The sequence below is a fragment of the Lichenostomus cassidix genome, chromosome 3, assembly GCF_008360975.1.
Source record: "Lichenostomus cassidix isolate B80296 chromosome 3, HeHo_3.0, whole genome shotgun sequence".
In the NCBI taxonomy this organism is placed as follows: Eukaryota; Metazoa; Chordata; class Aves; order Passeriformes; family Meliphagidae; genus Lichenostomus; species Lichenostomus cassidix.
This window is the reverse complement of record NC_139483.1, coordinates 49,459,699-49,474,440: the sequence shown is the minus strand read 5'-3', so window position 1 is coordinate 49,474,440 and position 14,742 is coordinate 49,459,699. Positions and strand designations below refer to the sequence as shown.

The following is a 14,742-nucleotide window of genomic DNA, read 5'->3' as shown; positions in this document are numbered from 1 at the left end:
TATTCTGCAGTTATTAAGGGCTACAATGAAAAATTAAAGTTCTTGCAAACTTGCGGGGTTTTATCCAATTAGCTTTATTTTATTTATATATTTATTTATTTGGGTCGGCAGCATTGGAAATAGCTAATCTTATCTAGTACCTAACACGATTTATCACCAAAACTTCTATGTTGAATAAAATACTTCAGACCAAGTTACTGATGTGGCTGTAGTTTTATGTTTAGTTACAACCGTCCAAATCTCCAGCATATATTTACTAATTTAAAAGTTAGTGGTAGGTCAGTGTGCAGGCTAATGAACATGCTGAATTACATGAGTTCATCTTAAGGACTGTAAATCAGCCTGGAAAGATGAACCAGTTAAATTTTGGTTATAACTTTTCAGATCCCGTACAAGTTGTATTTCAATAAAGCCTTCTTCCCACAGTTGTCTTAGAAATACAAACTATAAAGTATGACACCAGAGTGTCTTTCTGAGTGTACTTTTTGCATGGAATAAAACTTTCTCAAAGAAAGAAATGGTTAATGATCTTCTGCTGAGATGTCTCACTGTGAATAATGTACAGTCTAACTGTTGAATAAGGTTAATTGCTTGAATGTCTTTTAAACCAATGTGCAAGATGGCAAACTTAATTTCTAAGGTGTTAACAGCACCTTAATTAATTCTCTTCTTTTGTTACAAAGTTTTCCATTGATCTTCTACACTTGAAAAGTGCTGCTTTTTTCCATTTTGACTTTTGAACTAGTGGCCAGCAGAAGGAGGAGTAACAGAGGGCTCCCTGCACCCTCTGGCAGTGTTCAGGCAGAAAAGAAGTCTCATGAGCCTCTGTGGCAGCCTGTCTCTCATTGGCCCCTGTGAATCCAATATGTGACCAGCTGCAGGTGTTCCAAACCTGTTTGAGATATGGTCTTGCTTTACATCTGGTTTCATGACTAGAGATATGTATTTCTCTCACACGGCACAGACTTACTGTATAATTAAGCATTTGTATAGTTGGTCACTTTTCCTAGTACAGCAGTACATCTCTACAGAATTGTAATTCCTTCAAGCTCAATTTTATCTCTGTTAGTAAAAACTACCAACCTTTACAAACGTTGAAAAGCAGGTTTTGCTTTTCTGTGAATGTTTGTTTGGGTCGCTGCCACAATGCCATTTCTTTGTAAGAAAAAGAATCTGCCATGTCTTATGTCTTAGAAAATTACTTTAAAGGTTTCCATGGAAGGTCTTAAGCATGTTCATGTAGGTGTTCACAGAATTCCTTGAATTACTGGTAACTGTGTAGTCTATCCACAGCAATTTTCAGCCTTACCTTTTGACTTTGTGTTTAACACTGGAAGTTAGGTCAGTTATCTACAGTGAAATGAGAATTTTGAGTTTTTTAGTATAATAGAAAATTTTTATTCTTATTACACTTCAGAACAATTAACATGCAATTTGTTTTTCCAAAATATTGCCACCGGCATATTTTGGACTTAATATATTATTTTGTGTACAATGACCACAATATGTCAGCTTGACTACTTGGTGGCATTATGACACCTCAATGTAACCTATTTTTATTGCTTTCCCTTAAAGGAAAGCAATACAAGATGCTTGGTGCTGGGCAACTTTGGAAACATTATGGAAACAGCTTCATGTCTGGCTATTTAAAGGAAGTTTACATGACCTTTCAAATTCTGATGACTTACTGGTTTCTGTGTGTGACTTTTTTTCATGTTAATAGCACCTCAGTTGCCCCTGACCTCAGGGTCAAGGCACAATTAATTTTTTTTGAACTTCAGTATTTTGGCTGTGCTTTTTGGGCTCTGCCTCTTGCTGTCCCCAGCAGCTCTTTGGAGACAATAATGGGTTGTTACTTTCCAGAGGTATAGTTGGTCACCATTGACTATTCAAATATTCAAGTGGTTTCAGTTCAGCTTTATGTTAGATTTATTATTAGCTTCTTCTGAATGAAAATTAGGCAGAATATTGAATTGTCTTAGCAGAAGAGCAGGCTGCAGAGTTCAGCTCTTTAGGCACCCAAAACCATCAAATCAAAACTTTTGATCAAGTTTTGATACAACTTATTCTTGTGGCTGTCATCTTCCATCACATACCCATCAAGCAGTCCTTTTTTTAATGGTAATTTAATTAAAACTTGTTTAGTATTTTGTCTTGTTCAGACTTTTAATTCTGACATCATGTTAATATGTCTAGCTACTTGTCAGTGACTCTTTCAACTGTTCCTGTTACTTACGCACTGTACAGTTGTAATCTGAACTTTCAGGTTTTTTGAGCCTCTCAATGCCTCGTTTGAGCTTGCATTGTGATACCAAAATAAGAGACATTGTAAGCAGGATTTTGTTAGGCAGAATTCTTAATCTGCTGTTCAGATTTCCTTTGGAAGAAAACTAAACAGTGCCAAAAGACAGTTGCAATGTGACAACTACTAGACCTACTCAATTTGCAGAATGTGAATAGAAACACCATTGGTTTAGTAAGGAGGCTTGAAACTAATCTTGTTTGGGGACTAATCTGAGGGAATGGTTTTCTTAGTCTGTTTTCAAATTTTTTTGTTTTACATTGAGATACTAGTTTTGCTTTGACCTTTCATACAAGGAAATGTTTTAGTCTGCAAGATAAAATGCTTAGTGCAGGATATAATGTAGTAAATTTTAGTGTGAAGTTATTTCCTCATACTGTAAGACAAACTGTTTAATTCTATATGTAATCAAAATCTGAAAAAGCTACTTAAAGGCTGAAGTACTGGGAGATAGCATGGTACAGAGTAATCTTCAAAGTCTAATTTTCAGAAACATCCTTAAAATAAGACTAGTACCTAATAAACAGCGTCTTTAACTTAATGAGAGTTGTTGGGTTTTTTGGGTTTTGTCTACTGCTAAGTATTTACTCGAAAAATAGGAAAACAAAGGGTACTTTGCACTTTCCATGAGATGGAACGATTCTAAAAATAAACTGAATGCAATTTATGGTTTTTGTTTATAGTGATTCCTGTCGTTTCAGAAGTTGGGGAACAGACTGGTGAGGTAGGTTACTCCAGCTCTCCAGCAGAAGCACCTCCAAGCAAGTCTCCATCAATGCCATCCCTAAACCAGACCTGGCCAGAATTGAATCAGAGCAGTGAGGTTAGCACTTTTATCTAAGAGTTACTTCATTGCCAGTCAATAACTAAATAGAGTACGCATCTCTAATTTGTCATAAGTGGATTGTTGATCACAAATTATAAAGAAGTTAGGATAATAGACACAGGAAGGTTCTGTGTTAAATTATAAAAAAAATAATGTTTTCATTGTGATATTTCTGTCTCATTGTGAGATGAGCAGCTATTTAAAATGCCATTAATGGTAATTAAGCTTTATATTAATCATGAAATTTTCTCATTGTGTGTTTTGGAAAAATTGAATTAATTTCCGATCTTTTTCATTTAGGGCATGTTTTTGGTTGGGGTTTTTTGTTACCTCTGAAGACCTTTTTTGCAAACACTTTTGCTAAACTACAGAATAAGTTTCTGACAGATCTGGACATTGAGACTTATTTCTGGAGATTATTTTAGCCTGAAGTATCACCAGTAACATAGACAAGTCATAGCCCTGGGCTTGTTTCAGAAACAGAGACTCAGAGTTGAATCTGAAGCCAGCCATTGACTAAATTTATTTAAATCTTAAATTTTTACTGTTATGTGCTTCGGCTTCATCATCCTTAACCATACATATTTGCTATATAAGCAGTCTTCTGTAGTAGAGCTGTATTTTGTCAGAATTTGAATGTGAAGTTGGCAAACAGGATTTTTTATATTATTTTTCCCCACAAATGTTCATTGCTTAAAAGGCCTGTAAGGGATTAATTTCTAGGTTTTTCTTGTTGCTCTATTTTAACATTTTTGTCTCTGACTTAGAATAAAACATTGGTTTATTCTAAGAGCTGCTTCAGGTTCTCAAATGAGTTTCTGTCTGCAGCTATATACAGAGATGTTGTAGGCTTACTTCTGTTATGAGGGAGGAAAAAGAGGGGAAAAAAAAATTAAATTATTTTTTGAAAACTATTTTTTATTATCTGAGACTTGATAATAACTGAAAACTTGTTTCAACATGTAAGATAGTTCTGTCAATAGCTATTACCTTCTTCTATTAAAAGAGTTTTTCATGGCTTTTTTTCTTTCTTCATTAGACTTCAAGTGAATAGAAAATTGGTAGTAAAAGATTTAGACAAAACAAAGGAAAGTCAGCATGAAGCAGAAAATAAGCACATTTTTAGGATTAACATCAGGAGCAGAGGAAGCTTCCTTCATTTCTCAGGAGGGAAGGACTTTATATAAATCTGCTGCTCCTCATAAGGGCAAATGCCAGCCTCATAGTCAAATCCTTAATAAATAAAAAAATACTGGAAATTTTAGTGATTCTTAGTTGTTCTGTTAGACAGTGACTCAGACTGCTGGTAGAAAGCTATGTTTTAAGAGGGAGGTGGAGCAGATATTCATTCAGTTGTTGCTAAAAAGCTGTAAATGTTTGCATCTGTATTAAAATTAGCATAGATACATTCCCTTGTGTTTTCAATAAGGATTTAATAAGCTAATCATTTGGTAACCTGCATCATAATTGAGCTGATTCCTTCAGTGTGTAATGCAACTCACATCAATTGAATAGGGTAATTCCACTAGTGGAACAAAGTGAATTATAATTCTGTCAGCCAGAATCTTGTCTTACTGACTATCCGTTCACATAGATAAGGTGGTATTTTCTTTCTGAAAGTCTGCTAAAACTGAAGAGGTTTAGAAAAGTTCTCACAGTAGCTATACTACTGGATACTAACTATACTAAAATAAGAGTTGAACTAAATGTTTAGAGTTTTTTTGTCCTAACACAAATGAATTTCTGATTTTTCAGATGTGGTGCTGTGCATGTTTCTTTCTCCTTAGCATTTTCTTTTCAGCATGAGTCAGGTCAAAGTCCTCAAGGTTTTAATTCCATGAAAAAATTTCTGGTATTGCTGCAGGCACCAGTCTAATTTTTGCCTCTTTCAATCTCTTACCAATGTTATCAACAAATGAATTGCTTGTAAAAGGTCTGCATCTTCAGATTATCTGTCATTCCAAGCAGTCTCATCCTATTAGTCTCAAAACTGTTGGTTACTCCATTCTTTCTACCTCACAGTTGATTTATAGAATGCAGTTGCCAGGCTCATTTACTGGAGGCTCCCAAGTATAGACCAAAGCATCAGTTTAAAACTTCAGAATAAAGAGCACCATGAAAATCTGCCTAGCTTTGGATACCACATGCTTCACATTCTCATCTCTTTACTCATCACTTCTTTATCACTTCAGACATCTTTTCCAGCCAAGTCTCAAGGCTGAGCACTTAATTCTGGAAGCTTAAAATAATTGAAAAACCTACTAATTTTTTGATGAAAACTGTGTAGTGACATGCAGTCATGTTAGTTTTAACACCAATATGGAGATTTGCTTTAAAGTTTACAACTGTTACACCTTGTTTCAAATGTTTTGGTGTGCTATTAGTAATGGTTCACGTTGCTGTGAGTTTTAGTTTCTAGTAATCAACCCTTAAAGAGTAATTTTAAATAATTTTTGCAATTTTAGAAGACAAATACTCTAGTTTTAGCTAGCATGAGTTTTACCCTGTCAATGCTTTTACCTTTTGAAGAGTTAAAGGTGCAGTCCAGTAGATTCTTAATCTATTCAGCTTTCTGTTAACTAGGGAATTAGCAGTAGCTGGCTTCTGGTAGTATTTCAGGGTGGAGCACGCCAGCATATTTCCAGAGCAGTTAGAAGGTGTTGATGTTCATTTGTCTTTGTCCAGCTAGGGAGCCCAAGGACAAGTAATAAAGGTACCTTCAGTTTGGCTTCAGAGTAGTATAGTAAGATAAATGGAGCATCCATCTGTAACAAATAATATTTTACCATTTATCTTAAATATAACAGAAGTGCTGTATGCCCTATGGAATTTTTGAAAAATTGAAAAACAATATTTCTATAATCAAATAGTCTGTTTGCCAGTCTCACTAGTAACTTTCAAGCTGCTGGCCAAATCAAGTTTAAAAGGTTAGTGGTAGACCTAAAATAAGTATTACTATATTTCATGGAAATGAGCAGCTGTGCAAATGCAAGAGGCCAAATCAGGAGAAAGACTGGCAGAAGTTGGCCATTAAATTTCTGACTTAGTGAAAACTGGCTCACTCAACAGGTTTGTATAGCTCCAAACTACTTGCAATGCTGCCTCTTCATGAAGGAGTGAAGTGACACACAGATGAACTGTTTAATACAGGGAGTATTAAAAAGGAGAACTGAGCAGTTGGGAATCCTTCCTAAAAAGTTTTATTACATTCTATCCATGAAGAAGGTAGTTTTCTGTGTTAAAAACCAATACAAACAAACAAAAACCTCAAACCAACAAAAGACCACAACAACAAAAAAAGATCAGAAAAAATACCCACCCCCCATATGAATAGAATTCTGTTATCTTTGCTCTAATGTAAAGTTTGAAATGAGGAGATAAGGCTCTTTATCCACAGGAAGTTTAACCACACATGACAGCAATTCAAATTTAGTTAATATTTTTCTAATTTCATTTCATCTGATTGTAAACAGTTATTTAGGAATTTCCTTAAGAATTTATTTCTGAAATAACTGCTTTAGATATGGTTCACATACAGGCTGTTCACTGAATATAATTTGGTGTAGAGGAGAACATGATATTAGGTTGACTGACACCATATAGTTTGTCCTGTATCTTCTGGAATCATTTAGATTGATTTACCTGTAGAGATGGAACAAGAATATCACACACAGAATCACACAATATTCTGAGTTGGAAAGGACTCACAATGGTCATTGAGTCCAACTCCCAAGTTCTTTCCACAACTCTAAGTAACATAGTTTTTGTCAAAATTTCTGAACACTAAAGATTTTGTATTTGTAATTTTTGAAACTTGTATTTGCAGTGTTTGAAACATGATTAATATTTACTTGTTATTTAACCGAAATATAACAGGTTTAGCATTCCTGTTGTGATTTTTTTAATCTGGATTCCAGATCACAGACTAATTTCATTTACTTCAGTGCTTTGCTGATCCAGTTGTGGCTGTAACTTGACTCACTTTGCATGAGGACTCTTGACAGCCATGTATTGATGCAGCATGCCCATATCTTATAAAATTGTTCAGAGATTGACTTATTTGCTTTTAGCAATCAACAGTATGTTTGAATTTAATTCTTTGCCTTGTCAGTGATTTAGACTTGTGAAAATGCTCTTTTACAGTGTAGAATCACTTCTCGGGGGTTGCACTGGCAAGCTAAACTGGTGTGATTGGAGTACTCTGCTCAGTGTTCATTTGTCTGGGATTTTGTAAGAAAATCCACATTTACTAAATATGCTTGAAACTTGGCAGCTACAAAGCTGAGGAACCTTTCTGTGGATTTTATGACTACAAATGCACACAACATGTCTCTGATTTTTATCTTTCAAATATATGAATAGCTTAACCAGTTTTTTTACTTGAATGATTTTCATTGGCAAGCATGAACTCCGAAGGTACTTCCGAGTTGCTTGTGTACCTGTATCTTCGTTATAAAATGTGATTGTAAAAAGTAATATTGACAGATAACAAACTTGGTTCCACAGCAATCTCAGACTGAAATAGAAATACTTAATATATATATTAGTGTGCTTCCCAAGTGAAGTACTGTCCCGTGCAAATATAGTACTTTCCAGTGCAACCCCTGAACTACTATGCTAAATCTCCTCAGTGATCTTTTTCTCTCATCTTCTTCATCATGCTGACTTCTCTCCTCTGTCTGTTCAGCAGTGGGAGACGTTTAGCGAACGCTCTTCAAGCTCACAAACTCTGACCCAATTTGATTCTAACATTGCACCAGCTGATCCTGTAAGTCAATCACTTAGCTTGCTTGTTTGAAATTAATTTTATTAACACTGAATTTCCATTCATTGTATTTAGCTGTTATGCATGAATCCATGGACTGCTTTTTGGGGAATGGTAGCAGGCTTCTTAGCTTGTTCGCTTATTTTCGGAATACAGATTTTCCAGTACTGCTCATGTTTAATCTCTGATTGCAAAGAATGCTTTTTTCCTGTTGATTTTGACCTAATACAATACTGCTGTCAAAATCTGTCATAAACAAAGTAGTTTAACATAATGGTTTTTGAAAAGATGTGTAAGTCAGTGCAAGGGCCACTCCCAGTGATAAACCAATTCTGTTGTAGATTTTGTCTTCGTTGTTGTTTTGGTTTTTTCAAGTTGCAGAGCCTGATTTTCACAAAGACAGTGCCAACTTCTGTGAAAAAAAGCTACTGGGCTTTAATGGGTGTGGTATTTCATATTCCAAATGTTTTTACCAAGTTACTTTTTAATAAGGCTTTTAGTATTTCTTCGGCTAAACTTGTGGTGTTCTAAGGCTTTACTCAGTGAGGAGTGCTCTGAAAGATTATGTAGTTAAATATCTTGCCAAGTTTGGGAGCCAGAAATACACTACAGCGTTTCAAGTTCTGCTGGTTTTAAGCTCTACAGCATGTGACATTAAAGCAGTTCTGAAATGCATTAGAAATGCAGTATTTAACTGCTGCTTTCATCCTGCTTTTTTTACAGATTTAATTACCACTGAGTGTCCATTTTAATTTAATTAATTACAGTGTTGGTGTCCATTTGATTCTGTAACAAAATATAATAGGTGTGCATAATACACATTTAACTGCTTTTAGTAACAAAGCTGTCACTTCTGAAAATATATAATACATAAATATACATATATTTTTAAATAGATCAGAGCTTCAGTCTCAAAGTTAACATTGATGTTTATGTAGAAATAGCATTTCTAGACACTGAAAGCTAGAATTTAAGCTGCACTGTTCCCATGTTTAGAATTAACCTTTAGTAAACATTCAAAACGTGTGAAAATGTCCTACTTAAAGCAAAAACCAGCCCTCTTTCATCTGAGATTGTTCTTAAGTATACCATATTTTTATGTTTTAATGAGGTAAACATGATGTAAATCAGTTTATAGTTGTTACTTACTGTGTATGATTGCTTGACAGTAAAAAGCTATCACTGTCTTGTTTCTGCAATGATAGTAATTTATCTTTACACATAATTAGCAAGTGATAGAAATCTGGAGATTAAATTTTTTCATATGTTGATAATCTAAAAAGTACAGCAGTGATGAAAAAGTCTTACATAGAGTATATGTTTGTGTGTATGTATAATGAAAAATTCACTGGAAATGCAAAATTTTTTTTCTGGGTAATCACATTCTTGAGTCCCTTTCTTGAAATACTTATAGTTTAGAAAAGAATGGTGAGCATCTTTGATACTTGCTAAGGTAACAGACTTTGGGGTAAGAGTCCTTGTTTTCCATATTAAAAGAAGAACAAATGATGACAAATTTTCAGTGGCTGAAGGCAGACTTTGTGTTTTAGCAGTCTCAGTAGTGATACATAGGACTGATTTATGGAACAACTGCTTCCCCAGAGGACAGAAAATCAGCTTTCTCAAGCGGTTGTTAATAACTATCCAGAGAGTAAGTTCACAGACCAGTTATTTTTTCAGTTGGAAAAGCAGCTGCTTTGGAAGTAAAAGAAAAGTGGAAAGAATAAAACAGTACCCTTAGTATGGGAGCATAATATGCCTTTATTAACTCAAAGTTCATAACGTTGTTTTATGTAAAATTAGATTAGTTATGTAAATTAATGCATTATATAAAATCCATTTAACTATTTGAGGCATGACTTTTGCAACAGCTGCACATTAGAGTACAGCAGAGGTCTGGAGTAGCCACAGGAAAAGTGATCTTTGCATGATAATCTCATTACAGAGAGGAAAAAAATATTTTTAAGTGGTAACTATTCCTAAAAGCCTCCTGCAAACAAGAATGTTTGACCTGTGACTAGAAAGTGGTTTTAAGATTGGCGTACAAGAGCAACAAGAGTAGTGAAAGTTGTTGAAACAGTTTCAGAAAATACTGATGTAGATGTATTACACCTGGTGAAATTGATTAACTTGAGTAGTCAGAACAGATTAAATTACTGATACAAGTGTAGTTTTGAAGCTCCTTGTTATTTCTAGGAGGGAATGTAATGTGGACGTGTTCTTGTGCTGTCACTGGCCCACCCATTCATGTATTCTGAATATAGAAGACAGTAAAAAAACCTCAGACAGCTATGTCCATATTTTTAGGCTGCTTCTAATTTTTGAAGTTATTTTTTTCTAAGCTGTCTGTGCTCAGTCTCTAAACCAAATTGAAAAGACTGTCTATAAAGTACTTTAAATGGAGGCACTTGTCTGAATGACAAATGCATAAGTGTAAGGTCAATGCCTATCTAGAGGTATATTCCATAGGGCTTATTATACTGAAGTTCAGAAGATTTTTGCTATTTTAAACACTCAAGAAAATATCTGAAATTACTACAAAGTACCTATTTCATTGAGCATTACTCATTCTATTTAGAGAAGCCATAACTTTCTGAGGCATCGTAAGTAAAGCTGAGGCATCAGGGTTTAAGTTGCAATTTTTATTTTTTTTTTAAATGTGCTCAAAGTACCAGATGTCTGATATGTCAAAAATGGTAGAAAGCTGGTAAAATTCAGGTCCTATTTGCAGTTATTTATAGAAACATATTCTAGTGCCATTTTAAAGTAGCTAAGTTATCATGACAGACTATAGCTTAGAGCACTTAAGCTTTATGGATATTTTCAATTCCCTGGAACTGTGCAAATAAACTGAATCTATGAAATTTTGTTGAGATTTGACATTTCACACCGTGTCATCTTAATAGAATGATTTACACCAGGTTAACATAACTGTGATCTCTCCCACAGGACACTGCAATTGTGCACCCAGTTCCCATAAGAATGACTCCAAGCAAAATCCACATGCAGGAAATGGAGCTTAAAAGAACTGGAAGTGGTAAGATATTTTCCCTTGCTAATCTGGGAAGTTTTGCACAATTAGAGTTGGCATTACTTCCTTGAACATACTTACTTTTTTTCTTCACCAAAGATTAATATATTGGGAGTTGTAATGAGTGTAATTACTGAGATGCTCTGAGTTAAGAATTAGAGTGCTGTTCAGATAAGTGCAGAGTTTGAATCAGCCATTTGCTACAATGAGGATTTTTCCACCTCTATGAGATCATTTCTTGGAGAGTAGTTCGAGAACATCATGATAAGGATTGGATTTGGGCCTCCAGGAGAATGTCTAGGTGTCCTTGTTAAGTACCAAAGGAAACTTAAGATGGAGATGACAGCCTGCATTCATAAAGCTTGTTCTGCTGTGGTGAGAAAAACTAGGGTTTTTTGGGGTTTTTTTTTTGAAACTTGACAGCATTTGGGAGTCTTGGCAGGCCTTTTTTTAATATGGTGGTCCATAATAAGCAAGGTGATTTAATAAATTTTCTTGAGGAATAGTGGGATCTTAATTTGCAGTTGTGTCCCAGTATTTCCTAAAGTCATGGAACTCATATTGAGTCTTCAGCATAAGAGAATAGTATCAACAACACATTTATTTTAAAATTTTTTTGGCCTTGTAAATAGGTGAAGATTCACTGCTCTTAATGCTGAAAAATTGAAGTTTTACCTTGTAATAGTGTTATTTCTGAGTTAAAATACACCAAATTTAGTCTTAAGTACAGCACTTAGATAGGGGCAGAAAACAATGAAAAGCTTTGGCATAAGAAATAAAAGCTAGTTTGAATAAGTTCATTTATTTGTATTTGTTTTGCCATCTAGATCATGCTAACCCTACTAGCCCACTACTTGTGAAACCATCAGATCTCCCAGAAGAAAATAAAATGAGTTCATCTGTAAAATTTACAGCTGGAAATACAGTTAGTAAGTATCAAAGTGCTTCTCGTCTCATTTCTTACATTACACAAAATGTAGGTCTGAAATATTCCTCAGTGAATGAAACTCACTGGATAGTAGCAGCACTAAAATGAGATCAACTTAGCTAAGAATAAGAACATTTCTGATTTAAAGTATGTATTAGAAGTAGTAATTAAGAAAGTTCTACTGATGTCACTGGAGTTGCTTTCCTACCCTGTGTGCTCAAGAAAGTTCATTTTTGTCAGCTCTTTTCCATCTTCCTGTTTTCTCGTTTAATCCTAGAATTAATTTAATGTACCTCGAGATTCTAGAAAAATTTAATGTAAGTAAAGAGGAATTGACTAAGTAGCATTTGATTGTTCTTCCTCAGAGCCATGTAACAACATGTTTTCTAGAGAGTGAAAATGTGTTGACCACTAAATTTTCAGGCAATTCTCATCTGGCTTAGCTACTAAGAAAATGTAATAGACTTCTACATTCCATTTTTAGCATCTTTCCAACTGCTTATTTCCTTCTAATAGCCTTTCTAATTTTCAGTATCTCCTGTGTCCAAAGTATGTTGCATTATTTTGATTTGATTAGTCCACTTGTCTAATATTGAGAAAGGTTCAAGATTACATGTAGCCTTAATCAATCTCTGGAGTCTTTCTAAGATTTTTTTTGTTGTTGTTTTCTTCAAGCTGGGAACTTTCTTCAGTAAAAAAAAGGTTTGAAGAACTCATTATGTTAAGTCCTTTGCATTATTAAGATCAAAAGTATTTTGATTGGTTTGTAATACAGGAGGAATTTAGAAAGTTCTTCTTGCAATGTGTTTTGCTTTCCTCATAAATTGTGTTTCAGTGGCACTCTTTATTCTGACCAGTGTCCCGACCATGTCTAAGTTTTACTTTTCAAGCAGAGTTCTGTTTTTATCAGTAGTTTTCTGATGCAAAAGAATGAGCAAATGTGGTGGTTAAATGTGGAACTACTACTGTATGCAGGATCTAAGTCCAGAGAACCTTTTGGTGCTCCCTTTTCCTTATCTGGGTGTAGCTTATACACTCAGATACTTTATACTTACTTTGATAAAGTGTTCTTCCCTCCTAGGAAGAATGTAGTGAATTAAAACAAACCACATTGTAGTGTAACATGTAAGCAGCCTGTAGTACCTGCAGTGTTAAGGAGAAAAATTACAAAAAAAGTAACAGCAAGAACGTGCCTTGCTGATCAGGAAAGGCATCTCTGTAGGATTCTCATTTCTGGTGCCTGGTTGATGTGTCTTAACACTTTTGAAAACTTCAGTGTACTAGGAGGTTAAAATAATCCTTTGAGAGTGGGTACTTCAGAAAAATCTTGATGTTTTTGAGTAGAATTTTCCTCTTCACTGATAACAAATCAACTGACTCCATTTGCTCCAGTGACTTTCCTCCTTGAATTTTGATTTACCTGGTGCTGTAGAATGATCCCTTGTGATAGAGGTCAATTTTCCTATCTACATTCATTCCATATAAATTGTGTGATTTTTGTGAGGCTCCTCATTTCTGGGAAAAAAAACCTGAAGCTTGGCAGAGCTTCTAAGGTTAAGGTTAATTATTATTTATAATTATAAGGTTAATTATTAAGGTTAAGGTTAATTATTATTTATTCTTAAATAATCTATGTAATGCTTCAATAGCATCTTTCATTTTTGTGGGTTGCCTTAACCAAAAGCTGAAAGTGTTTAGAAAGGTTTAGTCCAACACAAGGTCAACCACCAGCCTTGGAGGTACAGAAGTTACAGTAGTAGCAAAGCCACTGAGTTAAACTGTGAACTGTACATACCCTTTTCTCACTCTGATTTCTAAGGTTGTTGACAATCCTTCAGCCCTTCTGAAATCAGGCATGTCCTGCCCCTTGCTTTTTTTCCTTTGGATGCCCCTTACTCTTGTTCACTAGATTGCTGAAGTGATGGAATGTCAAGTGTTTAAAAATTATTGTTTATAAAACTTGTATTTTGTATTTTAAATACAACATTTTTGTCATAATTTATTCTTCAGTACATGCCAGTAGTAACCAACAACTGATAGTATTGGGTGAGAGGAGTTGGTTTGTATTGCATCCTTTGATTAATCAAACTCAAGGATTTTGAATCCTGACCAGATGATACCTTACAGGGAAGCAATACAAGGACACAGACCTTTTTTTTAAAAATACAAATTGGATGTTTGAAATTATTTGTTACTTCTATAAGTTAGGATATGCTAATGATGCAAAGCAAATGTGAAACTGTACTTTCTTTTCCCAGCAGATGGTTACAGCAGTTCGGACTCTTACAATTCAGATGCAGAGCAAATGGGAAATGCTGTAACACGGCAACGGTCAGTAGAGTAGCAACTGAAAAAAATAATTTAAAAGTGTTTAAAGAAGGCTGTTCTCAGCTTCTGGGTGTTTGACAACTAGCTTGTAAAATGATGGCAAAGTAGATTCCTAACTTCAACACTCAGGAGTCTGGAGACAGTCTGTTTTCTAATGCATTAACAATGTATTTTGCTTTAATTAGTGTTTAAAGTGAAAATTTTTAAAAAGTCTAAAAATTTGTTTGAGATGGGCCAAACAAATGCTCCACGTAAAGCTCCACATTCAGTCGTAAATCTTAGTAAAGACTTTCCCCTTAAACACAAGGGAATATAAGCACATTAGACAATGCTGTTACTTGAAACCAAATTTTTGTATTTTTAAAAGTATCCATTAGGCATTATTGTAGAAGGACCTTATGACACTGTAGCCTAGAAGAAGAATTAAACACAAATTAGGAATACCATGGCAGCAACTCAATCTCTTTTGATAATAATATATCAATAATAAAAATAATATAGAATAATATAATAATATAAATAATATAGAAGAGATAATAATCTCTTCTATAAAATAAAGGGC

At 34.5% G+C, this 14,742-nt stretch overlaps 1 protein-coding gene across 4 annotated transcripts in view; it reads left to right on the top strand.

Annotated features, from left to right (window-relative positions):
* The window catches only part of REPS1 (RALBP1 associated Eps domain containing 1), a 64,279-nt gene that overhangs the window by 38,243 nt on the left and 11,294 nt on the right, over window positions 1-14,742 (top strand). For 2 of the 4 annotated variants that reach the window (XM_085055692.1, XM_085055691.1), the window contains exons 9-13: window positions 2,986-3,125; window positions 7,816-7,896; window positions 10,843-10,930; window positions 11,752-11,853; window positions 14,111-14,183. In XM_085055692.1, the coding sequence (XP_084911818.1) occupies window positions 2,986-3,125; window positions 7,816-7,896; window positions 10,843-10,930; window positions 11,752-11,853; window positions 14,111-14,183 (484 nt within the window). The remainder of the gene's footprint in view (window positions 1-2,985; window positions 3,126-7,815; window positions 7,897-10,842; window positions 10,931-11,751; window positions 11,854-14,110; window positions 14,184-14,742) is intronic. The other 2 variants (XM_085055694.1, XM_085055693.1) reach the window with 2 other exon arrangements.